We start from the raw sequence: 15,936 nt of genomic DNA, 5'->3' as shown, positions 1-15,936 counted from the left end.
GTTTTGGGAGAATGTCCTATGATCTGATGAAACCAAACTGGAACTGTTTGGTAGAAACTAGTGTTGAGCATTCCGATACCGCAAGTATCGGGTATCGGCCGATACTTGCGGTATCGGAATTCCGATACCGAGATCCGATATTTTTGTGATATCGGGTATCGGTATCGGAAGTGTAAAATAAAGAATTAAAATAAAAAATATTGTTATATTCACCTCTCCGGCGGCCCCTGGACATCAGCGGGAGGATCCGGCGTCCGGCACGGCTTCTTTCTTCAAAATGCGCGCCTTCAGGACCTGTGGAATGACGTCCCGGCTTCTGATTGGTCGCGTGCCGCCCATGTGACCGCCACGCGACCAATCAGAAGCCGCGACGTCATTCCTCAGCTAAAGTCCTAGAATGAGCGCCTTCTAGGACCTGAGGAATGACGTCGCGGCTTCTGATTGGTCGCGTGGCGGTCACATGGGCGGCATGCGACCAATCAGAAGCCGGGACGTCATTCCACAGGTCCTGAAGGCGCGCATTTTGAAGAAAGAAGCCGTGCCGGACGCCGGATCCTCCCGCTGATGTCCAGGGGCCGCCGGAGAGGTGAATATAACAATATTTTTTATTTTAATTCTTTATTTTACACTTTAATATGGATCCCAGGGCCTGAAGGAGAGTTTCCTCTCCTTCAGACCCTGGGATCCATGAGGATACATTCCGATACTTGATGTCCCATTGACTTGTATTGGTATCGGATATCGGTATCGGCGATATCCGATATTTTTCGGGTATCGGCCGATACTATCCGATACCGATACTTTCAAGTATCGGACGGTATCGCTCAACACTAGTAGAAACACAACTTGTCGTGTTTGGAGGAAAAAGAATACTGAGTTGCATCCATCAAACACCATACCTACTGTAAAGCATGGTGGTGGAAACATCATGCTTTGGGGCTGTTTCTCTGCAAAGGGGCCAGGACGACTGATCCGGGTACATGAAAGAATGAATGGGGCCATGTATCGTGAGATTTTGAGTGCAAACCTCCTTCCATCAGCAAGGGCATTGAAGATGAAACGTGGCTGGGTCTTTCAACATGACAATGATCCAAAGCACACCGCCAGGGCAACCAAGGAGTGGCTTCGTAAGAAACATTTCAAGGTCCTGGAGTGGCCTAGCCAGTCTCCAAATCTCAACCCTATAAAAAACCTTTGGAGGGAGTTGAAAGTCCATGTTGCCAAGCGAAAAGCCAAAAACATCACTGCTCTAGAGGAGATCTGCATGGAGGAATGGGCCAACATACCAACAACAGTGTGTGGCAACCTTGTGAAGACTTACAGAAAACGTTTGACCTCTGTCATTGCCAACAAAAGATATATTACAAAGTATTGAGATGAAATTTTGTTTCTGACCAAATACTTATTTTCCACCATAATATGCAAATAAAATGATAAAAAAACAGACAATGTGATTTTCTGGATTTTTTTTTCTCAGTTTGTCTCCCATAGTTGAGGTCTACCTATGATGTAAATTACAGACGCCTCTCATCTTTTTAAGTGGTGGAACTTGCACTATTGCTGACTGACTAAATACTTTTTTGCCCCACTGTATGCGCTTTTATAGTTGTTGATCTGCGCAAGTTATATACAACATATTGTGAACATAATTAAAGTTATGTGGTTCCTGCTCTTTTAGTCATAGGGGTGTACTTCATTTTCGGTTCTGTCACAGACGTCGACGCCCACTCAATTTGATTTGCCTGGCTGTGCCGATGTCACTGGAATCTCACACGTAGGCCGGTTTCACATGTCAGTGGCTCCGATACATGAGGTGATAGTTTCCTCACGTACCGGAGACACTGACTCACGTAGACACATTAAAATCAATGTGTCTCTGCACATGTCAGCGTGTTTTCACGGACCGTGTGTCCGTTTGAAAAACACGGAGACATGTCAGTGTTCGTGGGAGTGCACGTATTACACGGACCTATTGAAGCCAATGGGTCCGTGTATAACACGTACCGCACACGGATGTTGTCCATGTGCAGTCCGTGTGCCGTGCAGGAGACAGCGCTACTGTAAGCGCTGTCTCCCCTGCGTGTGGTGCTGAAGCCGGTATTCATCCCTTCTTCCCAGCAGTGTTCGCTGGAAAGAAGGAATGAATAATCTTTTTTTTTCTTTCCCCTTAAAAATAAAGTTTTTGCGTCCCCTCCCGCCTCCAATCTCCTGTGCGTCCCCCCCGCTTGCCAAGAAATACTCACCCAGCTCCAGCGATGTCTCCTCTCAGCGGCTGCAGCCTGTGCTGTGTGAGCGGTCACGTGGTCCCGCTCATTACAGTGATGGCAGCGATGCCCATAACTGAACAGAAAATTAAGTATACCCCTGTGACTTCAGGTACTATACGAGTATATAAAGTGTTTTTTGGACTTCATTACAGCACCATTTTTAATGAAAAAAACATGTTAGTGATGCACACTGAGTCATGCAGTCAGTTTGGATGCTTGATATGACGTGGCAAGTTACCTTTAAGTCCAAGTGGGTGTTATCAGATATTTTTCATTGAATGTGTATTTCTTACTGAATGAGTTGTCCAATCATTAGCTGACAGAAAAATAACACACCCTCCCTAATAGCTTAGGTTTCACAGTGTATGAGATGTAATTAGAAAGTGTAGGGAGATTACAGCACAGATGACTCATAACTTTCAGTAAGGACCATGTGGAGTTATGGGCAGTTCAGCTGAGTTTAGCTGTGTCACATTGCACAATCTTCTGTTAACTCTCCCCATTTCATAGCAAAGAAAGAGGAATGGGCAGGAGGAGGACTGGGCACTGCAGCTGAGTTTAGCTGTGTCACATTACAAACTCTTCTATTAGCTCCCCCTTTTATAGCACTATCAAGTCTGTTGTACTGCCCCTTTCCCGACATTACCTGTCCAAAGCTGTGTTAGCAATCACACTTCGGTCTGTTGTTAAGAGTTGACTCATCTCACAACAGGCAGTGTGGGTGGAGGGCAGTGAATTCTTTGTTTCTTTTTTTTTTACCATACTTATGAAGTATACTTTTTCTGATATTCTGTTACAATCATGGTTTTCATTTTCTATCGAAAAGATTAAAGGAAATGAAAATAAATTTTCAGGTGATTATTTTTATTAGTTATCATTAATAAATGTATTTTTTCACTGCAGCTATTCCCCTTTTTCCATATGGAACAAATGCAAGTGATATTAACTACCACCGAAGAATAACAGACTTTACCTCTCCAGTTTTCCAGCCAAAAATCGGATTTCCTTTTGGAAACAGTTTAAGAAACTTTGTCTATGTAAGTACAAATTGCTGGGATCAATGCTTTATCTCAGTCAGTAGATATGAGAAATTTACCTTAAGCTTTTTTTTTGTAGTACACAGACAATGGTCTAATTGTGTTCCCAAGATCCAAAAACAGCGTATTTTCTTATACTCATCCTCCAGTCAATGGATTTAGTGAAACATATGATTTGGCCATCATTGCTGCGTTTTGGAGTGATGCAGACTTGTCTAAAGGAGTGGGAACAACTTACTACCAGGTAGGTTAATGACACTGATTAATTGGTGAAGAGAAGTGAAGAATGTAATCCACATAGTGTATAAATATTTAATAATTGACTCTTTTCAGGAATACACCAACAATGACGGCATTGTCATTCCTGAAGTTGAGGTCATCATTAGCAGAAACTTTAAGATTTCATACACAGCTCAATGGACATTGAAGATTACCTGGGAGAAGGTTCCTGCGTATCCAGCAATGGAAAACGACAATAAGGTTAAAAGAATACCCTGTTGATAGAACAGAACCTATAAGAACAAACCATTGTGGTGCCCTGTGCATTTCTGTGTAGTAACATTATGTATACTTTCATTATAAGACCAACACATACCAGGCTGTGCTGACCACTGATGGATTCCAGGCCTTTGTGCTTGTTTGGTTTAAAGATGGTGGAATGAATTGGGATGAAATAGATCGTCACCCAAGACCTCTAATTGGTTATTGCAGGTAAGATTACTATTATTGGCTCAGGCTAGAGATTTCAAACCGGAATGAATAGAGCTCAAGTAGTAATAGAATAGTAGTAATTAGTAATTGTAATAGCTAGTACACATAAAAAGTGTTAAAATCCATAGCTGCTAATGGAAATTCATCTGTAACGTAAAGCAAATGTTGTTCTTTATAGTTTATTAATCCACCTGGACTCCAGATTGATACAATATAAGACATTAGGATAAGTTTTTCTTAATTCCTTAAAATTGCCTTAAAATCATTTTAATAATTATGGAGTTTCCATTTGAGATACTTTTCAATTCCATAGTATTCATGTCAATTCTAGATGGTATAATGAATGTTACTTGCTCTGTACAGTATAACATTCAGTGTATAGCTTGCCTTTCTTTGCCTGGATATACAGATATTTTGGGTTATTGGTTAATAATGATTAAAGAACGTGATTTTACAAGAAACTAACTGTGCATTTTTGCAATGATCAGTGGGAACAAGGATAATTTTTTCTTGAATGATGACATTGCTGTGAATATACACCGTCCAGACCTCTATATTGGAAGCAATTTAGGTAGGTGTTCAATTTTCTTATGTGAAAAATCATGCCGGCAAACATTTCTATATATTCTAATTTAAAATAACTGAGGTACTTTACAATGATATGGGAACCATTTTAGCTGTGTTTTCTTATCTTTTTTTCTTTGCTTCATTTTTTTTGTGAAAAATGGACAAATGTCAATTGTAAGGCAACAGAGAATTACTAAATAAACTTGAAAGGTCTGCTTTTTTTATGTCATTTATTTTTTCATGTTTTAGCCATGGCATTTATTATGTCAACTTGGCTTTCCTACTGGAATTTATACCTGTATTTAAAAATATATGACAAAAATGTGTAAATTAAGTTAGGCCACCCTGAAACTGCTTGTGAAAATAATGCATTAAATTCATGGTGCAGTGTATGAAAAAAATAAAGAATATTCGCAACCTCGCCCCTCTTATAAATCCAAAGGAAGATGGAAAAAGAATTTATATTAAGCTTTCTTCAATGCTTTATCCCAAGATGTTTCAAACACGCACAACAAATACATAAAAAATCCAAACTAGCAATACATTTCTGCTATCAAGTGTTACTTATGGTGTATGGATAAAAGGAATATTATTGAATTAAAATACCTTCCAGGTGCAATTAAAACATGGGTGGGATATTTGGTTGACTTTAATGTATTTCAGATTGCATGCAGCACAAATTTGGGACAGTGATTGAATCAAATCATGAGCAAACCTAAGTGGTATTGGACTTCTAGGAGGTAACATCAATAACATCAACATAAGATAACAAAAAAATGTAGCATGAATGAGATATTTAGTTAGATGGGAGAAAAAATACATACATGAGATGATTAAGAAAAAGAAAAAAAAGCATAAAAATGCAAAAATATTTTTTTTGCAATTATATAATAAAATGTTTGAATGTGAGCATCAAACTTAATGCTAATTGAAATTTAGTTCTACAACATGATTTCTTTAAATTCAAGTCATACGTAGTCCTAGTATTTAACTTAAACATTTACCAGGCCTCTCTATTTTAAAAGAAATAGTTTTCAGTCACCATTCCTATTGTTTTGAAATTTGAAATATTTGTTAGTTCACACCCCTTTTGCCTCTTCCAAAATAAAATAATAATAAAAAAAAATCAAATATACACATATTTGGTATTACTGCGTTCAAAATCGACTGATCTATCAAAATAAAAAAGAATTAATTAAAGTGGAAAATGGTGTAACGAGAAAAAAATCGAAAACACCAGAATTACATTTTTTTGGTCTCTGCAACATTGCAGTAAAATGCAAAAAAATGGGTGATCAAAAAGACATATCTGTACCAAAATGGTATTAATAAAAATGTCAGATCAGCTTGCAAAAAATAAGCCCACAACTGGCCCCAGATCCCGAAAAATGGAGACGCTACGGGTCTCGGAAGATGGCAACCTTTTTTTTCTTTAACAAACTTTGTAATTTTTTTCAGCACTTAGATAAAAAAGAACCTAGACAAGTTTGGTGTCCATGAACTTGTAATGACCTGGAACATCATAATGGCTGATCAGTTTTTGCATTTAGTGAACCTAGTAAAAAAGCCAAACAAAAAACAAGTGTAGGATTGCACTTTTTTTTTGCAGTTTCACCGCACTAGAATTTTTTTTCCCATTTTCTGTTCCACGACATGGTAAAACCAATGGTGGCGATCAAAAGTACATCTTGTCCCGCAAAAAACAAGCCATCATATACCTATTTTGACCAAAAAAGATATGGCTCTGGGAAGAAGGGGAGCAAAAAATAAAAATGTAAAACCAAAAATACTCCTGGCTGTTAAGGGGTTAATTTACACCAATTAGCCCAATCATGTGTTAATTGGAATGGAAATTATTTTAATTCAATAGCATTCCTCTCATCCATACAAGATGAGTAAGAGTACTCGATGCCAGAAATGTGTTGGTAGTATGGATTTTTTATGAATTTGCTCTATCTGTTTTAAATAATTCAAGAATAAAGCATTAAATGCATTTTAATATTGAGCTGGACGATTCTTACTTTGGGTCTACAAGGCGCCAGGACAGTGGAAAGGTGCTCAGCCCTGAATATCTATCTGTGGTGAGTTGGCTATTTTCATCTTTACAAATCTTAACAACAGGGGCCATGGCATCTTGTGGCTTCTGTTGATCTACAGCAGACAGGTATAAATTTAACAGACTTATTAAAGGGTTTGTCTTATCTTTGTAAATGGTTGAAATTGACACGTGTTTATAAAAACAAGCAACTTTGCAGTTCAATTATGGAAAATCCTTTCTTAAGAATAGATGGATATTTAATTCTGTAGTTGCCTAGTTTACCAGCCACTGCTGCAGTCTATTAAACTTGGGCAGCTTCGTATGCAAGGAGTGCAAGCTTGCAAACTCTATGCTTTATAGATTGCAATCAATTCTCTGAAACTGACTGGATCATTGGAGACGTTCCACAGACAAATGATTTTTAAAATGAAGACTTTTTGGTTGTTCATTATTATATTGTTCTATTTCTGCTGCATTATTTATTTTCCTTTCTTTTGCAGATGTGAGAGGACTCTGGATTTACCAACTGAATAATTCCACAGTGGAGAACAGTCGTATGAAATGTCTCAATTGGTTAAACAATCAGCGTGAAAATCCCTCACAGTGGAATTCTGGTTTGCTGTCATGCCCCTGTTTATTCCAGCAGGCGCAGGCTGATTCCCGCTTCAGAGCCACAAAAGCAGGTAAAGACTCCTGTGCCTTATTGATTATGAATATAAATCACCTAAACAGCAATAGGAACAGTCATGGTGACTACAGCTAGGCTGCTCTCCATTACTATGTTCTTAGCACAATGCCATATCGGCTTTGAGCTGAGCAACTTACGTGCATGTGACAGTGAGAAACATTTTCTTTTTCACAAAGAGATCAATGAGCATCATATTATTTTTTTTTTAATTGTCAGTCTGCACATCAAAAGATACTATTGAGTCTCAAATTACTCAAATCTTTGAGTACTAAAACTAAGCTTTTTCTATCTGTATGGGCACATTATTACTAGAGATGAAAGAACTTGTTCAGAAAACATTCTGAAATTTGGCATAAATGTAGCACATTCAGATTTGTGTTTGGTTTCTCGAGCATTTCTCCTCAAAGTTGGGAAAATTTGGTCACAGATCTGTAAATAAATGTGTTTCCACTAATGCTTTTCTTATGACTATGGTCAGGATAGTGGTTCTGTATGATGAGCAGGGGGGGACCTCATTTCATTTTCATACTGCTGCCTTTCCAAGCTCTGCCTTTGTAGCCAGCGAGCAGGCATTTCAGGGACTAAGTCCTGCTTTTCCCACACTGAGTATGCTCACAGGACAACCTCCCATTGGAGGTCAGGGGTCACATGCTCAGGTCCTGTTGCGGCTTCTATTGGACCATCAGGAAGGTCCTGGAGCGCTACTGCTATAAAAGGTTTGCATGGCCGCTCGGCCATGCGCCAGTGTAAACTTATTAACTTGTGTGTGTGTGGATGAATGACTGTCGATGGATGAAAGCTCTGAATCATTTCCATCCCTAGTGTTGTTGCCTGCTTGCGAATGGTATAGCTACCTAGCGCCCGACAGTGCTATCCTGCACAATTGCACAAATTGCTAATCCAGGTAGCAGCGACCGGCAGAGCAGCGCCGTGTGTACTCACATTATACCGCCATATGGTCAGTCATTACCAAGCAGCAGGTGTTTTAGCTGCACAGTGGACACCAAACTGCGAGCGCACCTTATATCATTTCCAATTATTATTTGGTGCATTCCGCCAGTCCTAACAGTGGCAACCCAGTATTCAGAACTATTCCTAATCTTAAGAATATGGGCATGTTGTTGCAGATAGTGCAGAAAAAAGGCGCTCGTGTGGTGCAATGAGGTCCAAGTCCATTGTGTTTTGGTGGCAGGGTAACACTCAAGCTTGCTTCTTAAGTTTCCTTCCACCAACAGCGGACAACATAGAAGGGTTCATTATCCTCTTCATTTCCTGACTGTTGCTTGCCCATAACCTCTTCCTCCTCATCTTCTTTCATCTGTTCCTCGGCTCCTGCATCTTCACTAACCATTTGTCTGGTACCATAACCCTCCTTGATCGCTGTAATCCACCCTTCCATGGCACCGGCTTGTGTAACGAAAGTCGGAACTTTGAATTATTGTTATCCCTTCCACATCCTCCTCTGCTTCCTCCTCTTTCTGTGGGATCAACAAATCCTCCTGCAGACTATTCAAAGTGTGCTCCTGCATGTAGATGACCGGAATAGTGATGCTGATGGTGGCATTGTCTGCGCTAAAGAGCTTTCTAGTCATTTAGAAACTGTGCAGAAGGGTGTAGAGGTCCATCATTTGTTCTCACTCCGCAAGCATCATTTTCTCTGTGACCATACTAGATTGGCCCAGGCTATACAAAAAGACATATTGCTTGTCACTGCTGCTACAGTTGCAACATGTGTAGAGTGGAATTCCATGGTGTCGGCACATTGCATATCAAACGGTTAACCGGTAGGCCGAAAGACATCTGTAACGATGCATGTCAATGATCTGCAGGGTGTGAATGGCAAAAGTGAGCACACAGCAAACATACTTTCTGCAGCAGTGCATCCAGGCTGGGATAGTGGTGGAGCAATTGCTGTACCACTAGGTTGAGGATGTGAGCTATGCAAGGCACGTGTGTAAGGATGCCCCAGTGTTGAGCAGGCATTAATGCACACTCCTTTCCCTGCATCCAGTAGTTTAGTTCTCCATCTTCTGGTGCGCAGTGCTTTAGTTACCCAACGATAGGTGTTTAGTAGTTTAGTTCTCCAACCCCTGTTGGTTACTAGTTTAGTTCTCCATATTTTTGTGTTTAGTGGTTTAGTTATTAACGTCTGGTGATAAGGGTCTGGATTCTGTTTGGACCCTACTTCGTCCAACCCCGGATCAAACTAAATAATCTTTGTCCATCGGTGTAGATGCTTTCAGGACTGTACTGTGCGTGATGCTAAGTTGAAGGAAGAAGAGAGGCCACTGATGCAGCGCTTGCCATCCACTGGAGCACATGCTATTTTTGTCCCTCATCTACAAGGCATAGATAAGGGTGTCTTGCAAGTTCTCTGCTTGGGGTACCCCTGGACTCTGATTTCTTCTTCAAAGCACATATCCATGCCACTTTCTCTTCCTGCCACAAATCTAACTCTGCCACAACTGTAACATTTTTCCAGGATTCGTACATTCCTTAATCACGAATCTGCAAAAACTCTAGTCCATGAACTCATAATCTCCTGCCTTGACTCCTGCATTCTACTGCCTTATGCCCTCCCTTATAACAGTCATGCACCCCTCCAATCCTAAACTCTGCTGCCTGACTAATCCATCGATACTGCCGCTATTTCCCTCACCCCTCTTAATTTAAACTTAAACTAAAACCTCTAAATGCTTGTCCAGACCTTTATACCTTGTGCATGGCCCATGGCTGAGTGCTGCTGTGCCATTATCACATTTCTACTGTGGGTCAATTGATGCCATTTTTCCTGGTGCCTTGTCCTAATTTTTGGAAATGTTTGGCTCCAAGTTGGGTGTCCTTCATGTTTGTTGCCTGAATTTGGTAGACTTCACAGAGCAGCAGACCTATACCTGTCACTCATCCACCTGTTACTGATCAATGTTTCAGCTAGAAATGCTGGTCCAAGCCCTGTCCCATGCATCCATGCTGAACAATTATGCTACTTGTACTCTGGGTCAATTGATTCCACTTTTCCTCATGTCTGCCCCAAATTTAAGCTTTTCTGGGGTGCCTTTTGTTCCCCCCTTAAGGTGTTGTCTACATGTTTGGTTTTGCCTCCCATTGAATTCTATGTGGTTCGGGTATGATCGGTGACCCGTTCTTCGAACATCAGGACGTTTGCCGAATTACCGAACTGTTTGCCAAACCGAACTGAACCGAACTTGAAAGATTTGCTTATCTCTAATTGTTACTACTATATTATGGTTTTGTAACAAGCTCTCAGTTGTATGTAGTCTAGTCTGTGGGACAGATTGTGCCTCTAAAAAGAACTGATTTTCTAATAAGAGTTTGTAGTTGACAGATTTACATGTTGCAGAATGTCTAACACCCCGAAATTCATATACTAACACACATTCTGCACTGAAAGGCCAGAAATTACCTACTTTAAAGCTCTTCAGCCACAAAATAAACCAGAGCAGAAACATTAAATTAATCTATAGATTTCTGATGCAGCTTATTTTCTTATCTTCAAAATGCACAGTAGATTTAACATGTTCACAATATATAGTGTACAGTTCCATTATATGTCCCTGCCTTTGATGCGGACTTGCAATCAGCCATCATCTGCCTCTAACAGCTGCAGGCAGAGCAGAGCTGTTAACATGTTAAATGCCTTAGTAAATCTCTAACATTGAACACATGCTGGTAGGGGGTACATCATTCCATGCACACATTTGCGCACCCGTGATGTGATTGCTGGGAGCCAATGAGTTGCCATGATTTCCAGGGGTCTACTGAAGACCACTGTGCTTGTCGTTGCAACACTCCTGTGAAAGCCAAAGTTTAGCTGGTGTTCACAGAACATAGTAATTTTGGCAATAAATACAGAGGGGAAAATAAGTATTTAATACACTGACAATTTTGCAAGATTTCCCACTACAAAGATTTTTAATTTTTATAACAGGTATACTTCAACTGTGAGAGACAAAATCTAAAAAAATCCATAAAAAACACATTTTATGATTTTTAAATAATTACATTGCATTTAATTGCATGAAATAAGTATTTGCTCACCAACCAGCAAGAATTCTGGCTAGCATGGACCTGTTAGTTTTTCTTTAAGAAGCTGTCCTACTTTGCACTCATTATCTGTATTAATTGCATCTGTTTATACTCGTTAATTGTCTAAAAGACAACTGTCCACAGACTCAATCAATCATACTCCAATCTCTCCACAATGGCAATGACCAAAGAGCTGCTAAAGGTCACCAGTGACAAAATTGCAGACCTGCAGAATGCCGGGTTGGGCTACAGGACAATAGGCAAGCAGCTTGATGAGATGTCAACAACTGTTGGCACAATTGTTAGAAATTGGAAGAAACACAAAATGACTGTCAATCCTCCTCGGTCTGGGGCTGCATGCAAGATCTTGACATGTGAGGTAAGGATGATTCTGAAAAAGGTTAGAAATTAGCCCAGAACTACATGGGAGGACCTGAAAATTGACCTGAAGATAGCTGGGACCACAGTCTCAAACATTACCGTTAGTAACACAGGACAACTACACTGCATAGAATGGAGGATAGATGGTGCCATGTATCACAAAATTTTGGCCAACAACCTAATTCCCTCAGTAAGAGCGTTGAAGATGGGTCATGGCTGGGTATTTCAGCATGACAATGATCCAAAACACAAAGCCAGAGCAACTAAGGAGTGACTCCATAAGATGCATTTAAAAGTCTTGGATTGTCCTAGGCAGTCTCCAGATCTGAACCCAATAACAAATCTTTGAAGGGAGCTGAAACTCAATGATGCCCAGTGACAGCCAAAAATCCGGAAAAATTTAGAGAAGATCTGTATGGAGGAGGTGGCCAAAATTGCTGATGCAGTGTGTGCAAGCTTCATCAAGAACTACAAGAAACGTCTGACCTTTGTAATTGCAAACAAAGGTTTCTGTACCAAATATTAAGTTCTGTTTTTCTATTGCATCAAATACCTTTTTAGATTCTGTCTCTCACAGTTAAAGTGTACACATGATAAAAATTACAGACCTTCCTGTTCTTTGTAGATGGGAAAACTTGCAAAATCGGCAGTGAATCAAATACCTTTTTTCCCACTGTAGCAGTACTGATGCACTGCTATTTATAACAAACCCAATTGAACGATTGCAACTTTAACTCCTGAGGGAAATAATAAGTACAATAAAAACTGAGTAATAATATAATAAGAGGCAATCGAAACATCATATCTAATACAAAATAGTATGAGTAAAACATGAGCTGACACAGCCCCATATTCTGAAAATTGAAAACATTTTTCTTTTTAGTACTTAAATAAAAAAAATAAAATATATGTTTGCTATCTGTGTAATGATACTGACTTGGAGAATCATATAGCCAGATCTGTTTTACAATATAGTGAACATGGTAGATAAACAAAACAAAAATCAATTGTGGAACTTTTTTTTGTAATTTCAACATACTTGGATTATCTCACTTTTAAATTCATCACAAGATAAGATGAATGTTGACTTTAAAAAGTACAACTTATCCTGCAAAAAACAAGTCCTCATATGGCTATGTGAATGGAATAATAAGAGTTATGGCTCTTGGAAGAAAAGGAGGAAAAACGTAAATCGAAAAACCTAATCTTGTAATAAAGTTTCTTTTATTCTGCAGTCTATTTGTATTTGCAATAATTTGTTATATATATCTTTTACCTTTAGGCGAGTCAGACTACACCAAACTTTTCCGCAGCACGTCTCCTAACTCGCACAATGCAGGTGTGAGATGCGTATACTACCGCAAGGATCAGTTCTTGGAGGGCTTCCAGGAACGGACATGGACTTTTCATTCATCGAGTAATAGTGAGTGAGAAGATTTATTATAAAACAACAACTCTACGTGTAAGAAAGATGAATTAAATTAATGTTTTATCTCCTAGATGTACAAGATGCAGAGCTTCAGGCATACGACTGGTGCTGCAATGACGTAGATGATCCTCAGTTCTGTACTATGTACATGCAGAAGAGACCACCAATTAACTGTTTAGACTACAGGCCATCAAGGCCAGGTAAGAGATAAACCATAATGTTACATAAGATAATTTATAATATACATACTGGTCATCTAAAATAAAAGCATTTATGAAATAACTAGATGGCAGCCCGATGCTATCGCATCTGGAGGGCGTAATGTCATGATGGGGGCAGGCATGCAGCGCTGTTGTTGCCTAATGGCATCCTGTGATAATCTAATGACTTTTGTATCAGGGGACTCATGTGCTTGATGCCTACACATATATGCATTGTTTTTGTCCCAGCGATGCTGTCGCTCTTCAAGAGCCTCATTTGCCCTTTGTTGTCTTTGACATTGTGCCTTTGCTTCTTTCCTTTCATTGTCATTGGCGTACTTTTTAGAAGGAGCCATGTTGGCATTGATATTTGCTTATTAAAGGGGTTTTACCATGAACAAAAATGAATTTTAAAAATTGTCTGTGTCTGACTATGTACACAACATACTACAGCTCCTGGGCAGGGGAGGAAGCAAAAGACAATACTGACATTACAGTAGGAGATCGCAGAGGATACATTTTGTGAGGTAAAATATTTTTTAAAACAGTCAGTGAAATATTTAACCTCACAAAATGAATCCACTGTGATCCCCTGCTGTAATGTCAGTATTATCTTTGCTTCCTCCCCTGCCCAGGAGATATGGTATGCTCCGTACACGGTCAGACACAGACAATTTTTAAAATTAACTTTTGTTCATGGGAAAACCCCTTTAATGTGACAAGCTTCCTCTGTCTGTAGACACGTCACACATCTGCGCCAGGGTGATTCACTGCACCTGCGTGTAATTCGTGCAGGCGAAGTGAATCAGACCTGTTGTGAATTCCGCTCTTGGGCTCCCTCCGGTGGTTGTAAGTAGCATTTTTGTGAGTTCTGCTCTTGGGCTCCCTCCTGTGGTTTTGAGTGGTATGGCTGCTTCTTGGATTTAGCTTCAGCAGCTGTTTTCACTGATCGTCTTTCTGGCTCGGCTATATTAGTCTGGCCTTATCCCTCATTCAATGCCAGTTGCCAATTGTTCCTGCCTGGAGTCATTGCTCTTAGGACTTTCCTGACTCTCTGACCAGTTCATCAAAGCTAAGTCCTTGCTTGTCCTTTTGCGGTTCACTTGTTGTGGACTTTGTTGTTAGCACTTTCTTTGTTTTTGTTCATTTGTCCAGCTTTTCAGTATGGATTTATTCAGCTAAGCTGGAAGCTCTGGGCAGCAGAGTTTGCCCTCCTCACCTTTAGTCAGGTGTGGAAATTTTTGCATTTCTCTGCGGTGGACTTTTTCTAGTTTTTATTACTGACCGCACAGTGTTCTGTCCTGTACTATTTCTATCTATCTAGAAGTGGCCTCCTGTGCTAAATCTTGTTTCATACTACGTATGTCATTTCCTTCTCCTCTCACAGTCATTATTTGTGGGGGGCTAATCTATCCTTTGGGGATTTTCTCTGAGGCAAGATAGTTTTCCTGCTTCTATCTTTAGGGGTAGTTAGCTCTTAGGCTGTGACGAGATGCCTAGGCAGAGTTAGGAGCATTCCACGGCTACTTCTAGTGTTGTGTTGAGCTTAGGGACTGCGGTCAGTATAGTTGCCACCTGCTCAGAGCTAGACGCATGTCGCTCCTTAATCACCAGATCATAACACAGACCACTGCCATCTTTTTGAAGACAGATAGCGGTGGTCACATTAAAACTGCGCATGCGCTCCTGCTGTACAAAGATGGAGGCAGTCACTGAATCATTTGGCTGATCCCAGCAGTGGTGTGTTCGCATCGGTGCTCCGCTGGTGGTACCATGTAAGAGGCTGTGTGAGTGTGTGAGTGTGGGTGAGTGTGAGCGTGTGAGTGTGAATGTGAGAGTGTGTGTGTGTGTGTGAGTTTGTGTGGTGCATACGGCGTATAGTGTGTGTGGTGCGACGGTGTTCCGCTGGTGGTGCCGTGCAATAGGTTGATACCAGCAGCAGTTTCCATATTGAGAAACCCATCACTTGGGTGTCCCAATATGGCGGTCTGTGAACTTCCTCGCTTGGAATTCTGGGATACGGTGACATCTGGACAGAACAGGAAATGAAAACATTGCAAGGCAATTATATAAATTGATAGTAGTCAAAATACATTTCTTAATATACTTACCTACTCTTTTTAATTTCTCACTTTTTGCTAACTTCAGGCCAGGTTGACATGAACACATAAAAAATCATCAGTTTCATCCAGAAAACTTGGATGATTTTTTTTCTCACTTCTCATCTATATGCAATCCATTTTTTTACAGCAGCATGTTTTTAATAACATTGGTTGACAAACACAAAATGCTTTTCTTTCACAAAAACAAAAATAACTAGATTTAAATATATTCATCTGGCTAAATTCAAATATGTTTTCAATTTTTTTCATCAGGCAGGGTCTTTTTATGGCACACATTTCAAGTTTTATGGAAATAATAAAAAATAGTTATCTAGTCAACATTATATGAATTACAGCTTACCTAGAACATTTGTGATGATTTAAGGGAATATTTTACTTCAGGGATGTCTTTTTTCATGGTCCAACAATAGTCAACCAGCATACTAGGGCACCACTTACCTTGGTACCT

The 15,936-nt window shown here is 39.9% G+C and overlaps 1 protein-coding gene across 1 annotated transcript in view; it reads left to right on the top strand.

The window, feature by feature from the left end:
* Positions 1 to 15,936, top strand: part of LOC138638067 (mucin-4-like) — a 497,598-nt gene that overhangs the window by 143,534 nt on the left and 338,128 nt on the right. Inside the window, exons 33-40 of the mRNA XM_069727050.1 lie at positions 3,171 to 3,304; positions 3,384 to 3,548; positions 3,638 to 3,784; positions 3,888 to 4,015; positions 4,504 to 4,586; positions 7,121 to 7,303; positions 13,019 to 13,159; positions 13,237 to 13,365. Of these exons, the coding sequence (XP_069583151.1) occupies positions 3,171 to 3,304; positions 3,384 to 3,548; positions 3,638 to 3,784; positions 3,888 to 4,015; positions 4,504 to 4,586; positions 7,121 to 7,303; positions 13,019 to 13,159; positions 13,237 to 13,365 (1,110 nt within the window). The remainder of the gene's footprint in view (positions 1 to 3,170; positions 3,305 to 3,383; positions 3,549 to 3,637; positions 3,785 to 3,887; positions 4,016 to 4,503; positions 4,587 to 7,120; positions 7,304 to 13,018; positions 13,160 to 13,236; positions 13,366 to 15,936) is intronic.

This window comes from Ranitomeya imitator, chromosome 5, assembly GCF_032444005.1.
Source record: "Ranitomeya imitator isolate aRanImi1 chromosome 5, aRanImi1.pri, whole genome shotgun sequence".
NCBI classification, from domain to species: Eukaryota; Metazoa; Chordata; class Amphibia; order Anura; family Dendrobatidae; genus Ranitomeya; species Ranitomeya imitator.
The sequence above is the reverse complement of the archived record's forward strand: the minus strand, read 5'-3'. Positions and strand labels throughout refer to the sequence as shown.